The sequence below is a fragment of the Myotis yumanensis genome, unplaced genomic scaffold (assembly GCF_028538775.1).
Source record: "Myotis yumanensis isolate MYYU_CA2020_CCGP unplaced genomic scaffold, mMyoYum1.0.hap1 SCAF_18, whole genome shotgun sequence".
In the NCBI taxonomy this organism is placed as follows: Eukaryota; Metazoa; Chordata; class Mammalia; order Chiroptera; family Vespertilionidae; genus Myotis; species Myotis yumanensis.
This window is the reverse complement of record NW_027223769.1, coordinates 9133558-9149144: the sequence shown is the minus strand read 5'-3', so window position 1 is coordinate 9149144 and position 15587 is coordinate 9133558. Positions and strand designations below refer to the sequence as shown.

The following is a 15587-nucleotide window of genomic DNA, read 5'->3' as shown; positions in this document are numbered from 1 at the left end:
AAAAATGTGTCATGTGCAGGTAATGGCCAAAAGTGACATCCCCCCACCCCCAAGGTAGATGAGAGCTTACTTCTATATTTATTACAGTTGAAAATAAAAGTGGTGTTTGTTTTGTAGGGGAACCAATGGAAGCTGAAGCCAGAGTCAGAGCATCAAATGAAGATGGTGACATTAAGCGTATTTCCACAAAGGAATGGGCTAAATCAACTGGATATGATCCAGTTAAACTTTTTACCAAGGTTAGGTTTACTTTATGATTATGGATTCTGTTTGTTTTAAAAATAGTATGTGACGTTGAATTAAGCTTTTTATGCCTAATACTGTCAATAAATTTATTGATATAGTCAAGATAAGAGGTTATGAAATTTTGGCATCACTAAATTAGTGTAGCGTCTGTATAGGAGGTAAAATACAGAGGCTTATACACTCTTGGTTGTCTTCCCTTCTCTCACTTTCACTGAAAGTTTGTTTTCCTTATAATTAGTCTTTGGTTCCTGCTGTTTCTCGTCTTATACACCTTTCCTGCTTAAATTTTCTATTGGCAGTTTGACATGTTCTGAATTGTTTTTGAATCCCAAAGCCTCTTATTCTTGGCTGAATCCCTTTTCATTAGTGTATATTATTTGTCTGCTGAATATTTCTAGAAGAATACTCAAGTTTGTTTTAATTGGATATACTTAATTATAGTTTAGGCCCTCAAATCTGTGTTTTAAAGTCTTTTTATTTCTTCTACTTTGCTCCTTAGTAAGTTTATCTAACAGATACTTGGAACTTTCTCAGCTCTTCTTAAACTGCCTAATATATTCTTCCTTCCCTCACTAAGCAGATGACTTTAAAGATACGTTAACAGGTTTGATGCCATTGCACATAATTTACCTGTTAAGAGAATATCCCACTTCACTGCAAACTCTTTTTTCTGTTTGAGAAAATTCTCTGAGTTAAGGCTAACTCTTCTACCTTCTGTTTTCCCTTCCCTTTGTACCTTATTTTTCAAACAGTATTTTCTCTCTGCCCTGCATCTTAAATCTCTCCTGACTCCTGCTGTCTGGTTTCTAACATGTACAGGTCTTACTGTCCTAAAAGCAAATGGCCTACTGCTTCATCCAGCTTGCATTTCATCTCTTTGCTTACTGTCCACAGATGTCACAGGTTGACTTTCTTAAACCTATTGCATTTATTTCCTCACTATTGCCTTTTCCTTGGTGGTGGTGGTGTGGGGGGGGGGGGGGGGGCGTTATTTTGATTATAATTAAAATGCACTTAACTGTGATATGGATAGTGACAGTATTTTCCAAACTGGTGTCTATATACCTATTTCCATTCCAATCTGAGCAACAGTTGAATGCCAGAATAATCTGACATACATTTCCATTCTTTTATTCAACAGGTAACTTTAAGCATCTGCTGTGTGTCAGACACCACTTTAAAAGTACAGGAGATTTAGTGTGGAACAAAACAGAAAATAGGGTCCCTGCTCTTTATAGGGAACTCAAAGTCTAGAGGGGAAGTCAAACATTGAACAAGTAATTTCAGTTCAATGTTAAGACATTAAGTTAATTTGCATTGGAATCCTTTAATAATTAGACTTAACCTACTTATTATTAGACATTATTATTTCCTAGTATAAGGGTTTAAAAGAAGCTTTCCAGAGGAAGTGACATTTGTTAGGGTGAACTAAGATTTTAAAGAGTAAGGGTGGAGATGAGTGCAACAAATATAAAGAAAGTCTCAGGTTACAGTACTGAAATCATTTCCACTAAAGGGGAGAGTGGAAAGAGGATTGGAAAGGTAAGCTGAGGCTGGATCAGGCAGGGCTTTCTAGGTTATATGAAGACAGTGGGAATCCATTAGAAGATAGTCTATAGTGTCACTATAAGGATATATAGGGTATGCAGTGCACCACTATAGCACCTGATGTTCCTGTTGTGAGCAATATGGGACAGTACTTCTGGAATTGTGCAGCACCAAAGTAGTCTGAAGGGCAACCTCTTGTACTCTCTATTCTTAGTGGAGAGTGGAGGAAAAATAGACCTGGAGTATTTAGGACATATGAGGTGAAGAATCAATAAGAATCAATACCTGGTTTCCTGCTGGGCAGCAGGATGAACAGAGGTACCATTCTCTGAGGTAGGTGTGGTAGAAAGCAGGTGTGTAGGGGTTGGAGCATAGAGAAGGAGATAGGAATCCTATGAAATATTGGAGAAATGATAAGAGATTCTGTAGGTGAGTAGAGAGGTTTGGACTAGACATGTATAGGGATTCATAGGTTTATAGAAAAAGAAGAGTATGAAGATACCTCTGTACAGGGACTCTCGGCATTTAATAATTGGATAAAAAAGGACATGGAGCTTGTGCTTGGGAAACAATGCTAATTTCCCATTGCCTGGAAGACTTTTCAGTCAAGTGCTGAAGGTCCTCTCCATAATGTCTCCAGCCACATTTGCGACCCATACCATATCGGACTTCACATTCCTTTCCTGTGTCCCCATTTCAGATGTTACCTTCTCCTTGAATTCTTGCCTCATTTCTCAGATTGATACAACAAAATTCCTGCTAATACTCCAAGCTATTTGATTTTCACACTATATTCTAATTATATGTATATATGGCTGGTTTTCCAAAGATTAAAGATGCTTAATAAATATTGATTGAACTGAGTAGATTTGATAGAATATAGTATAGTTCTAACTTTAACTTTTTTTTGTTAAGCCAAATCTAAATTCCTAGAGATAAATATAATAAATACATTCAGTGAATCAATTAGGAATAGAAAATGCAACTAAGGATAAGATAAAATCATTTGAAATGCTACCACATAGGATAGTGTGATTTATGTGATAGTCTTTCAGTCTACATGTAGTAATGTTTATGTTTTTGAAATAGTAATTTTTGTTTGTTTATTTGGGGGGGGCACATTTCAGAGATGTTACAGATGGTTAAGAAATTTAGAATATGTATGCTTTATTGGTATGTACCCACAGATTTGGAGATACTGCTAACTGGTATCTCTAGGCTCAATGATTGTGTTCAATTCTTAGGGAGTTGGTGTATATTTATTTAATCCCTTGATTGGTATTGTGCTTTGGACGATCTTTGAAGCCTTAGGGGAGCTTTTAGGGAGGTGATTGGGAGGGCAGGGTCAGTCTTCATAACTAGGGATTCCCTTACTCTGCTTTCCTCAGAGCATCTCTGCTTCTTTAAAACATATATATATATACACACACATATATATATAAATGTATGTATGTTTTTATAGAAGAGAGAGAGAAACATTGATGAGAGAGAGTCATTGATTGGTGTCCTACTGCACACCACACTGGGCATGTGCCCTGACCAGGAATTAGCTGGTGACCTTTTGGTGCACGGATGACGCCCAACCAACTGAGCCACACTGGCTGGGCAGAGCACCTCTCCTTTTAATGTCTCAGATGTAGGAGCTCTGTGTCAAATTTCCTTTTACAAAAGACTTGAGCTTTTTTATAAAAATTGTTAGCCTAGGCCCTGGTCAGGTTGCTTAATTGGTTAGAGTGTTGTCCCTATATGCCACAGTGTTGTGGGTTCGATCCCGGTCAGGGCATATACAGAATCAACCAGTGAATACATGAAGAAGTGGAACAACAACTCTATGTTTCTCTCTCTCTCTCAAGTCAATAAATAAAAATTTAAAAAACATTGCCATTTTACTGATATACAGCATGTCTTTAAATCAGAAGATATTACAGTATAATATTGATAATAAATCACCAGTGAAGTTTTGCTGACTTTTATTAGCAAAGGGACTGTAGGGTTCATGGAGTTTGCCTGTTTGTTTATTTTAAAGCTTTTTAAAGATGATATCAGGTATCTGTTGACAATGGACAAACTATGGCGGAAAAGGAAACCTCCGGTTCCATTGGACTGGGCTGAAGTACAGAGTCAAGGTAAAGGATACATTTTAGTCTTTGGAATATCTAAATTGGAAATTCCCTCAGTCTTTAGCCCTGTTGTTTCTTGAAAATGGTTCATGGTAAGAAGTTCAAACAATTCAGAAAAGTATGAAAAAGGGAAAATCACTGGAAATCTTATCACCTAGAGAAATAGTCTCTATGTTTTAGGGAATGTCTGGGAATCAGATCTATGCATTTAGGCACAAGCAGTTATGTGTGCACTTTACATAATAGAGGCATATAAATTCATATGTTCTGACTTACTCTTTTTAAAAAAATATATATTTTATTGATTTTTTACAGAGAGAAAGGGAGAGGGAAAGAGTTAGAAACATTGATCAGCTGCCTCCTGCACAGCTCCCGCTGGGGATGTGCCCACAACCAAGGTACATGCCCTTGACTGGAATCGAACCTGGGACCCTTCAGTCCACAGGCTGACGCTCTATCCCAGGGGTCCTCAAACTATAGTCCGGCCCTCCAACGGTCTGAGGGACAGTGAACTGGCCCCTGTTTAAAAAGTTTTAGGACCCCTGCTCTATCCACTGAGCCAGACCAGTTAGGGCATGACTTACTCTTATTAGTAAATAATATTTAACTAGTCCTTTATCAGTTAACATTTAATTGCTTCATTTTCCCTGAAACACAATGTTGTGATGAGTATATATGTACATACATCTTTGTACCTTTGTGTGATTATTTCTTTAAGATTTTAAGTTAGAAACATTTATAATTCTAAATGTGAGTAAAGCTATTCCAGTAGTGACGACTTCCTTATCCCACTCCCCTTCAACACACAGTCTCTCTGCTTTATCTGAATTGTATTGCAATTGATGTATGCACAGCAATGGTCAGCACATTGGATCTTAAACGGTCCCAGGAGATTAGGGATGTCAGTTTGGAGCAGTTTTCTGTAGTAATGGATACTTGAATTTACAGGCTAATTTAAGTATGGCTCTAAGAGTTTGCATTTATTGAGTGCTTACTATGTGCTGGGCATAATGCTCATCACCTTTATCTATATTATATCCTTAAATCCCCCAGTAACCCTTTGAGGTTCTGAAACAGTCTTGCACCTTTCCCATCTCAATATTAGCAATTTTCTTGTATACATATTTGTATCATAGTGATAATTACTTCAGTAGGATTTGTTTCATATTACTTATTTTCTTATTGGTCAGGCATTGAATTGTTAAACAGTAGAGGAATGATGTTTAATAGTGAAATTTCTAATATTTTTTTTTCCCCTTAGGAGAGGAAATCAATGCAGCAGATCAACAAAATGAACCCCAGTTAGGTCTGAAAGACCAGCAAGTTCTAGATGTAAAGAGCTATGCACGTCTTTTTTCAAAGAGCATTGAGACTTTGAGAGTTCATTTAGCAGAAAAGGGGGATGGAGCTGAGCTCATTTGGGACAAGGTTCGTTTTGAAATATCAGGTGTATATTTTAGTTTTTGAACTATAGTCAGAAGCTAGTCATTTTTGAATATCGTTTATTCTGCCACATAGGCCATAGTGTTGATTTTTTTGCATGTTTTTATCTTTAATTTTTACATTAAACTATGAATTTTCTATACATGAATTCAGGCAATATCATAAAACCTCATTTAGATTCTAATGTGTTCATGTTTTATATTCTGTTGATAAGAGAAATATTGTGAATGTGTTGGAGTAAAATGTCTTACAGACTTAAGAAAGCTTCCTGTGTGGTATAGATTTAATAGAAGTCAAAATCCTTTTGGAGACACCAGTTTTGGGCCAGTTTGACTGTGAAAGAAAATAAAATTGCCTTTCTGTTGCAATAGTAATAACTGTTTTAGAAGTCTAAGACCCCTCAATACAAAAATGACATGTAATTATCCTTACAAATTAATATATAATAGTATTTTGCAATTAGATGTCATATTTCTTTTATATATAGAAGTATGTTTTTAAAAGATTTTTATTTTTTTATTTTTTAATATATTTTATTGATTTTTTACAGAGAGGAAGGGAGAGGGATAGAGAGCTAGAAACATCAATGAGAAACATCCATTAGCTGCCTCCTGCACACCCCCTCATGGGGATGTGCCCGCAACCAAGGTACATGCCCCCGACCAGAATCGAACCTGGGACCCCTCAGTCCGCAGGCCAACACTCTATTCACTGAGCCTAACTGGTCAGGGCTTTATTGATTTTTAGAGAGGAAGGAAGAGAGAGGGGAAATGTGAGAGCGTAATGTTGATTGGCTGCCTCCTGCATACCCCCTACTGGGGATCAAGCCCCCCAACCCGGGCACATGCCTTGACCAGAATTGAACCAGCAACTTTTCAGTGTGCTGGACGATGCCCAACCAACTGAGCCACACCAGCCAGAGCTAGATGTCGTATTTTGAGGTTTAATGAGTTTTACTTATTTCTAATTGCAGTCAATATTTTCCAAGGCTATAAGTGATATATCTGATACAAAGTTTATATGTTCCTGTGATGGCAAACAATATGATAACTCTGCAAATTCTGGAATTGTGGTTGAATCAGGCATCTAAAGTGAAGATGGTGAATTTAGATTTTTTGGGATTCATTCTTTTAGGTACATGTGATGTTAGGAGTAACTATGTTTTAAAAATATTTTCATTGTTATTGTTACAACAGGGATTTGGGAGGTTTTCATTTGTACACGGGCTAGTTAACGAAACCTTGGAAGTGGGAATTGTTACCCTCTGAGTAAAATCAATACCTAAGGTGTGTGATAAGCTAATTGCCTAGGGAAGTAATTAATAGACGCTGTGTTGGATACTGTTGAGTATTTCAATGTAATTCTCAGGATTGGGAACAACCTAATTTCAACTACAACGTTCCGAAGTATTTATCTAATTTTTCTATTTAACAGATTAAGGAATTTTGATTCAGGGAAGTTTATTTGCCTTGAAGTTATACAGCCAGCCAATCCTATATAATAAAAGCCTAGGTGGCATCATGTGCGATGTCATCACAAGATGGCTGGCAGGGGAGGGCAGTTAGGAGTGACCAGGCCTGTGGGGGAGGGCAGTTGGGGGCAACCAGGCCAGCATGGGAGCAGTTAGGCATCAATCAGGCTGGCAGGCAGAAGTGGTTAGGGGCAATCAGGCCGGCAAGTGGTTAGGAGCCAGCAGTCCCGGATTGTGAGAGGAATATCCCAGATTGGAGAGGGTGCAGGCTGGGCTGAGGGACACCCCCCACCCCCACATGAATTTTGTGCACCGGGCCTCTAGTAAATATATAAAGGACTGACATCCTGTCAATACTTTTCCTTTCTTTGGTGCTTCTGAATAATAGGGTAGAATAGAATCTTCTCAGGAATGCAGGAAACCTTACTGAAATCTAATTCTAGAGACTAGGATATAGTTTCAGGAAGAATATAAATTGTCAGGGAAAAACTTTTATTGTTTTGCCATTTCTGAAAAGAAATAGCAAATGTAGGAGAGTGGTGTATACATGAAGGAGAAAGAAAGCCAAAAGGAGTTGTCCAGGTGTTTCTGAGACTTTATCTGAACAGGTTTTTGTTTTGTTTTTTAAAGCCTCCATTTCTTTGCCTGAAATATATATTTTTTTAAATATATTTTATTGATTTTTTACAGAGAGGAAGGGAGAGAGATAGAGAGTCAGAAACATCGATGAGAGAGAAACATTGATCAGCCGCCTCCTGCACATCTCCTACTGGGGATGTGCCCGCAACCCAGGTACATGCCCTTGACCGGAATCGAACCCGGGACCCTTCAGTCCACAGGCCGACGCTCTATCCACTGAGCCAAACCGGTTTCGGTTGCCTGAAATCTTTTGTCAAACAACCTTTTTATTACAGGCATACCTCATGTTATTGTACTTTGCTTTATTGCGTCTCACGGATGCTGTTTTCTCTTTTTTTTAAGTTGATTTTGGAGAGGGCAGAAAGGAGAGAGGAACATTGATTTTAGAGATATGCATCAATAGGTTGCCTCCTGTATGTGCCCTGACTGGGAATCGAACCAATGACCTTCTGGGGCACAGAATGACACTCCATCAACTGAGCCGCACCAGCCAGGGCGGATGTTGTGTTTTTAACAAATTGAAGGCAAGAACCTACCTCCACCAGCAAAAAGTTTATGACTCGCTTTATTATGATACTCACTTTATTGCTGTGGTCTGGAATGGAACCTGTAATATCCGAGGTATGCCTGTACTGACTGATGGACCCAGGAAAAGATTGCCATTGTCATTAATGGAATTGGTTTCCAAGTTCCTAGGAGCCTGGTGGCTCATGACATTCTTGTCAGATTACATTCCTGGGTCAGAAGAGCTGATGATGAGACCCTGCCCGCTACTCATCTAATCACGCTACCATAAGGCTTTATTTCCCGCAAGGCCATCTCATGTTCTAGTTGACTGACTGCAATGTTATAAACATGTGAAAGTACTGTTCTGAAAGTAATACAAATTGTTTGGTGTATAATTTGTTTTTTTAACTGACTTAGTATTTGTTACTTAGTATTTGTTAAAAAGGTTCTTGCCTTCAATTTGTTAAAATTAGTAAAATTGTGGGGAGACTTGTTAAATTATTTAAATTATTGGCAGGATGATCCATCTGCAATGGATTTTGTCACCTCTGCTGCAAATCTCAGGATGCATATTTTCAGTATGAATATGAAGAGCAGATTTGATATAAAATGTAAGTTGTACTTCAGTTGTAACATCTAAAATACTAAGTTATTCTTTTCTTTTTTAATAGTTAAGCATATTCATCTTTCTTTTTAATTTTTAATGTCTTTTAGCAATGGCAGGGAACATTATTCCTGCTATCGCGACTACTAATGCGGTGATTGCTGGGTTAATAGTATTGGAAGGATTGAAGATTTTATCAGGAAAAATAGACCAGTGTAGAACAGTGAGTATTTCTATTTGTTTTTTATTCACTCTCTTTGTAAAGTAATATATATTTGCAGGGAAAAAACAATTTATAAAAAAACACATTAAATTGACATTTAAAAAAAAAATCAATAAAACTGGTCTAAAGCAGTGGAAAAATAATTGTTCCAGATACCTTGTGAGTGCTGAGTCCTTTATGGGTTTTTAATTTTGTTTGGTTGTTTTATAGTCCCGTTTTGTTTTTTTTCAAATTACGGTTTACATTTTATATTATATTGGTTTCATGTGTTCAGCATAGTGGTTCCAGCCGTGGGCAAACTATGGCCCGTGGGCCGGATCCGGCCCGTTTGAAATGAATAAAACTAAAAAAAAAAAAAAAAAAAAAAAAAGGACCGTACCCTTTTATGTAATGATGTTTACTTTGAATTTATATTAGTTCACACAAACACTCCATCCATGCTTTTGTTCCGGCCCTCCGGTCCAGTTTAAGAACCCATTGTGGCCCTCCAGTCAAAAAGTTTGCCCACCCCTGGGTTAGACAATCATAGTGTTTTTACATAGTGTTCCGTCTGCCAGATATCTCTTATAGTACAGGAATATTGTTTGGTGTATAATTTGTTTTTTTAACTGACTTAGTATTTGTTAAAACTCTCTTTGATAATTCTTTAAGGACCCCTTAAAGATACATTTCTTCAGAGGATTTGTGTTTACTTATTTCTGGGTGCCTAGGGTCTGACCAATCCAGGGCCATTTTAAAACTTTTTAGTTTTTCAATTCACATACATATTCAGACAGCAAATCTGCATGAGCCCTATATTATTGTAATTTTATAAAGGAAGTTTCCTCCCTCTTTGACACACCAATATCAAAATAATTTTTCTTGTAATTTTTGTGGGGAAGCTATCCTTCTCTTCTTCACTCTTCTCCCCTTGCATGTCCTTCTTTTATGTGTCTTCTTAGCTGTATCTCAAGAGTAAGACACTTGGATATCCTCTGTGGATTCTTGTTTTCATTCTGTATTGAGTTTGTGTGTCTGAGGTGCTTTGATTTCCTACCAGCTGGGCAATTAAAAATCTCCTTAAACATATTGTGGCTAATATTTCTTGCAATGTAGTTTCTCCTTTTATAGAAGGGTCAATTTACTTTTAGGAATTTCTATTTAAAAAAACAAACCCTAGTCTGTGATGGTATTTCAGTGCCATTAGCCCTTGTTTGTTGTTGTAAAAATATCCTCACCTGAGCATATTTTTTCCATTGCTTTTCAGAGAGAGTAGAAGGTGGTGGTCGGTTGGGAGTAGGAGAGTGGAGAGAAACATCCACTGGTTACCTCCTGCTTGAGTCCTAAGGAGCTCAAACCCGTGACCCTTCCGTGTTTGGGCCGATGTTCTAACCACTGAGACATGCCAGGCAGAGCTTTAGTGCCATTATTGATGTCGTATTTAAATATCTTATTGTTTTCATGAAATTTCAGGGTGAAGGAATGTAGAACAAGCATGTCAAACTCAAAGGCTATGGGCCAAATAAACAAGGTTTAAGTTTATGTGGGCCGCAAAAAAACAAAAGCTTCAATTTTAATAGAATGTAGGTTTATTTCAATGGAGACATGGTGAATACGAAGGACTGACATAAATGAGTAATCGTTAAAATAATAGGACATTTTAATAAAAGTTAATATTTTTTCTTGAACATTAGCTTACCAGACACTGAATAACTACACAAATTAATAAGTGTTACACAAATAAATCTATTTTTCTTGTTCTCCAAAAGCGAAATATTTCCTGTTGTGCACACCAAACAAGTACGTCCAAGACTAATGATGTGGTAATTGGCTGCTAAAATATTCACTGCTACTATTAGTGGAGAGAAAAGGTGCATCTGCGTGTAAGGGAAATGAATGCAACACGATTATAGTAATCAGTCATTAGCGAACATTGTAGTTTGTTATTAATAATTATGTATAACAGGATATTGTAAAAATTAAGTCATGAAATTTTTATTAAAACGTTTCTTACATATCGTTATATTGGCTGGGCCACAAAAATACTCATTAGGGGCCGCATGCAGCCCATGGGCTGTGAGTTTGACATGCTTGATGTAGAATCATGTTGCCATTGTGCCATCTTTTATTAAAATTTTTTAGCTAAGGGGGATAAGAACACATATGTAATACCTTAATACCGAAAATAAAAAGACAAGGAAAAAAATAAAAATAATTTTTTTAAGCTAACTTATTTTTAATTTCTAAGAACTTCATTTTTTTAGTTCTACCTTTTTTTAGAAGCCTTAATTTATCCTGTGGCTATAGTATCCCTTCGAGCTCACAAACATTGCTAATTGTTGAATTTATTAAAATATCTACTGTTCCTGTAACATCCTTATTGGTTCTTTGCTGTCTCAGCTCTATTCTCTCTTGAGCTAATGATACTTATTTCTGAGTTATTTGTCCATAATGAATTTCAGGATGGGTTAGTAGTGTTAGTCTGGGTATTAGTAATATTAGTGCTTACTTTCATTACTGTCAGTTTGCTAAGGCACAGTTACCATTCCAGTGAAGCTCAAGATCAAACAAATCTGTTCCCCCCTTTCTACCCTGCTCCCAGACCCACTAGTACAATGACTAGTACCAGTAATACTGTTACTATGGGAGGCTGTTTCCTACCACTTACTGCCTCTTGAGGAGTTTACTGTGGGAATCTATGGGGTTTTCCCCTTTAGAATTAATTAATCTTAGCAAATACCGCAGAACCTAGTAGTCACAAGATGATAAATTGTGTATTAGCTTTCATTGTTGTCCTAACATTTCTTTGTATTGAATCTGGCTAGTGTTCTCCAAGTTTCGTAGTAGTATGAGGTTAGGGCTTTTTAATTAATTTTCTAATATGTCTTTATTGATTTTTAGAGAGTGAAGAAGGAGGGATAGAGAGATAAAAAGTGATGAGTGAGAAACACCAATCACCTGCCTCCTGCATGCCCCATACTGGGGATTGAACCCACAATGTGGGCATGTGCCCTGATAGGGAATACAACATGTAAACTCTCGGTTCATGGGTTAACATTCAACCACCGAGCCACACTGGCCAGGCGTCTTTTTAAATTTCAGTGTTTTTTTTTTTCTTTTTTTTAATTTGCCTTGGTTCTTACTGTTTTTTTGTTTGGATAATAGAGAAATGGTAATTAGGTGCTTATAGTGCCAGAAATACATTATTTTTTCTCTTAATTATTTAAGCGTTAATATTATAGTCATAGAAAATTTGAAAAGGAAGCTAAGCACATTGGTTCCATACATCTGTCAAAGCATTCTCATTAGCTGAGAAGTTGGCTTAAAATTGATAAGAATAACTACTAGCAAGGCACCCAAAAACTGATTTAATGAAACCAGAAATGAATATGACTCAGCCCTTAGTCTTGCTAAATTAATTTGCAGCATAGTCTACAGTCTTTTTTTTTTTTTTTTAATACATTTTATTGATTTTTTACAGAGAGGAAGGGAGAGGGATAGAGAGTTAGAAACATCAATCAGCTGCCTCCTGCACACCCCCTACTGGGGATATGCCCGCAACCAAGGTACATGCCCTTGACCGGAATCGAACCTGAGACCCTTAAGTCTGCAGGCTGACGCTCTATCCACTGAGCCAAACCGGTTAGGGCTACAGTCTTAAATATAAGTAAATTTCTTTTCAGTAAGCTAAGCCTTTTACATGGTAGCTAATTTTTTTCCAATTCATTTTATTTCTTCTATCACTATTTATTCCCTCTATCCTCTCTTCCACCTCCACCTATACTTCTCCCTACATGGTAGCTAATTTGAAAAGAAGTTTGGGAAATCAGGCTCTTAAGGTCATGCTTTTCCTTATCCTTTTTGCCATCCAGAAGGGAATATTTGTCATTGTTAAGTGACATAAATAAAAGACAGTAAGCTTCATATGTATGATGTATAAAACTGTGGCTTGAATTTCTGATTTATGCTTGTGTTTTTTCTCCTCCAAAGATCTTTTTGAATAAACAACCAAACCCAAGGAAGAAGCTCCTTGTGCCTTGTGCACTGGATCCTCCCAACCCTAATTGTTACGTATGTGCCAGCAAGCCAGAGGTGACTGTGCGCCTGAATGTCCATAAAGTGACCGTTCTCACATTACAAGATAAGGTAAGTGCAGAAGCTAATCTCTTTCACAACTTTGTTCCTTTTCCTAAAAAACAAAACTTCTCAAGTTTCCTTTTGCAAACTAAAAGCCTCATAATTACTCTGGAAGACTCTGGCTACTGAAGTGTGTTGCTCTGATAACCTTGATCACTTTACCATTTGGGATCCTGCTGGCTTTTTCTCTGTTGTTCCAGAATACGTGCCTCACATCCCAGAGAGGAATTAACTGCATTTGACTACAAAATGCACCGTGGGTATTGCAGAGGTGGTGCTTTATCTTGGCAAACTTGAGACGCTTTGCTCGCTATTTCCCAGATAGTGTATAAATTCTGTATTTTTGGCAGACAGGAAGTATCCTAAAAGAGTCTGGTGATGTTGTGTTGTAGAGATGCAGCATTTATTTTATTTATTCATGTAGTGTGTGTGTGTGTGTGTGTGTGTGTGTGTGTGTGTGTTTTATTCATTTTAATCCTCACCTGAGGGTATATTTTTCATAAATGTTAGAGGAAGGGGGAGGGAGAGAAAGAAATAGAAACATCGATGGGTTACTTCCCAAACACACCCCGACTGGTCATTGAACCCACAACCTAGATATCTGCCCTTACTGGGAATCAAACCTGCCACCTTTAGATGAATGAGTAGAAATGGGGTTTAAAATGTGGTTTGGTTCTATTGCCTGGATTTTAGGTTCCTCCTAAACTGGCTAATTTAGTTTTTATTGTTTTTGTTTATAATTATTTATTAGTGAAAGTATTACATATGTCCCCCTTTCCCCCCCATTGGCCCCCTTCAGCCTGCCCCTGCTACCCCCACCCCAGGCCTGCACCACCCCATTGTCTGTGTCCATGGGTTATGCATATATGCATACAAGATCTTTGGTTGATTACCTCCTACCCCTGCCCCCCCCCCCCCCCCCCCCCCCCCGCCCCCTGCCTTCCATGTCTCTGGATCTACTCAGTTCATCAATTCATTTTGTTAACTAGAGTGCCCGGTGCATGAAAATTGTGCATGGGAGTTGAGTCCCTCAGCCTAGCCCAGGGGTCCTCAAACTATGGCCCGCGGGCCACATGCAAATACAAATATTGTATTTGTTCCCGTTTTGTTTTTTTACTTCAAAATAAGATAAGTGCAGTGTGCATAGGAATTTGTTCATAGTTTTTTTTTAAACTATAGTCCGGCCCTCCAACGGTCTGAGGGACAGTGAACTGGCCCCCTGTTTAAAAAGTTTGAGGACCCCTGGCCTAGCCTGTACATTCTCCAAACTGGGACCCCTCAGGGGGACATCCCTCTCAAATCTGGGACTGCTGGCTCCTAACCACTTGCCTGCCTGCCAGCCTGATTGCCCCCTAATCACTCCCCTGCTGGCCCAATCACCCCAACTGCCCTCTCCTGCTGGCCATCTTGTGGCAGCCATCTTGTGTGACATGGAGGCGTCGCATGAGGGGCACTTAGGCTTTTATTAGTATAGATTAGATTCCACATATGAGTGAGATCATGCGATACTCTGACTCATTTCACTTAGCATGGTACCCTCCAGGTCCCTCCATACTCTCTCAAAGGGTAAGAGATTCTTTTTTACTGCTGCATAGTATTCCATAGTATAAATGTGCTACAGCTTTTATTTTTTTATTTTTATTGACTTCAGAGAGGAAGGGAAAGGAAGAGAGAGACATCAATGATGAGAAAATCATTGATTGGCTGCCTCCCGCACACCCCCTACTGGGGACCAAGCCCGCAACCCGAGCATGTGCCCTTGACCAGAATCGAACCCGGGACCCTTCAGTCCGCATGCCGATGCTCCATCCACTGAGCCAAACCAGCCAGGGCTGCTACAGCTTTTTAATCCACTCATCTACTGATGGGCACTTGGGTTGTTTCCAGATCTTAGCTATTGCAAATTATGCTGCTATGAACATGTGTGTGCATACATTCCTTCTTTCTTTAAAGAATTTTTAAAATATTTTTATTGATTTCAGAAAGGAAGCGGGGGGAGAGAAAGAGAGAAACATCAATGATGAGAGAGAATCATTGATCAGTTGCCTCCTGCATGCCCCCTACTAGGGATCGAGCCCACAACCCTGACAACCCTGGCATGTGCCCTTGACCAGAATCGAACCTGGGACCCCTCAGTTCGAAGGCCAGTGCTCTATCTACTGAGCCAAACCAGCCTGGGCCATACATTCTTTCTGATTGGTGTTTCAGGTTTCTTAGGATTTAGTCCTAGAAGTAGGATCACTGGGTCAAAAGGCAGTTCCATATTTCATTTTTTGAGGAAACTCCCTACTGTTTTCCTCCATATTTAATTTTTTGAGGAAATTCCATACCGTTTTTCATAATGGCTGCACTAGTCTGCATTCCCACCAGCAGGGTACTCCACATCCTTGCCAGCACTTGTCATTTATTGATTTGTTGGTGATAGCCATTCTGACAGATGTGAGATGATACCTCATTGGGGTTTTTGTTTGTTTGTTTTTAGAAACATCCATCAGCTGCCTCCTGCACACCCCCTACTGGGGATGTGCCCGCAACCAAGGTACATGCCCTTGACCGGAATCGAACCTGGGACTTTTCAGTCCACAGGCCGACGCTCTAGCCACTGAGCCAAACTGGTCAGGGCAGATACCTCATTGTTTTAATTTGCAATTCTCTGATCAGTGACATTGA

General features: G+C 38.6%; 1 protein-coding gene across 2 annotated transcripts in view; it reads left to right on the top strand.

Annotated features, from left to right (window-relative positions):
• Positions 1-15587, top strand: part of UBA2 (ubiquitin like modifier activating enzyme 2) — a 51333-nt gene that overhangs the window by 18252 nt on the left and 17494 nt on the right. For both annotated transcript variants that reach the window (XM_070398741.1, XM_070398742.1), the window contains 6 exons: positions 118-239; positions 3821-3920; positions 5176-5342; positions 8492-8585; positions 8689-8801; positions 12771-12926. In XM_070398741.1, the coding sequence (XP_070254842.1) occupies positions 118-239; positions 3821-3920; positions 5176-5342; positions 8492-8585; positions 8689-8801; positions 12771-12926 (752 nt within the window). The remainder of the gene's footprint in view (positions 1-117; positions 240-3820; positions 3921-5175; positions 5343-8491; positions 8586-8688; positions 8802-12770; positions 12927-15587) is intronic.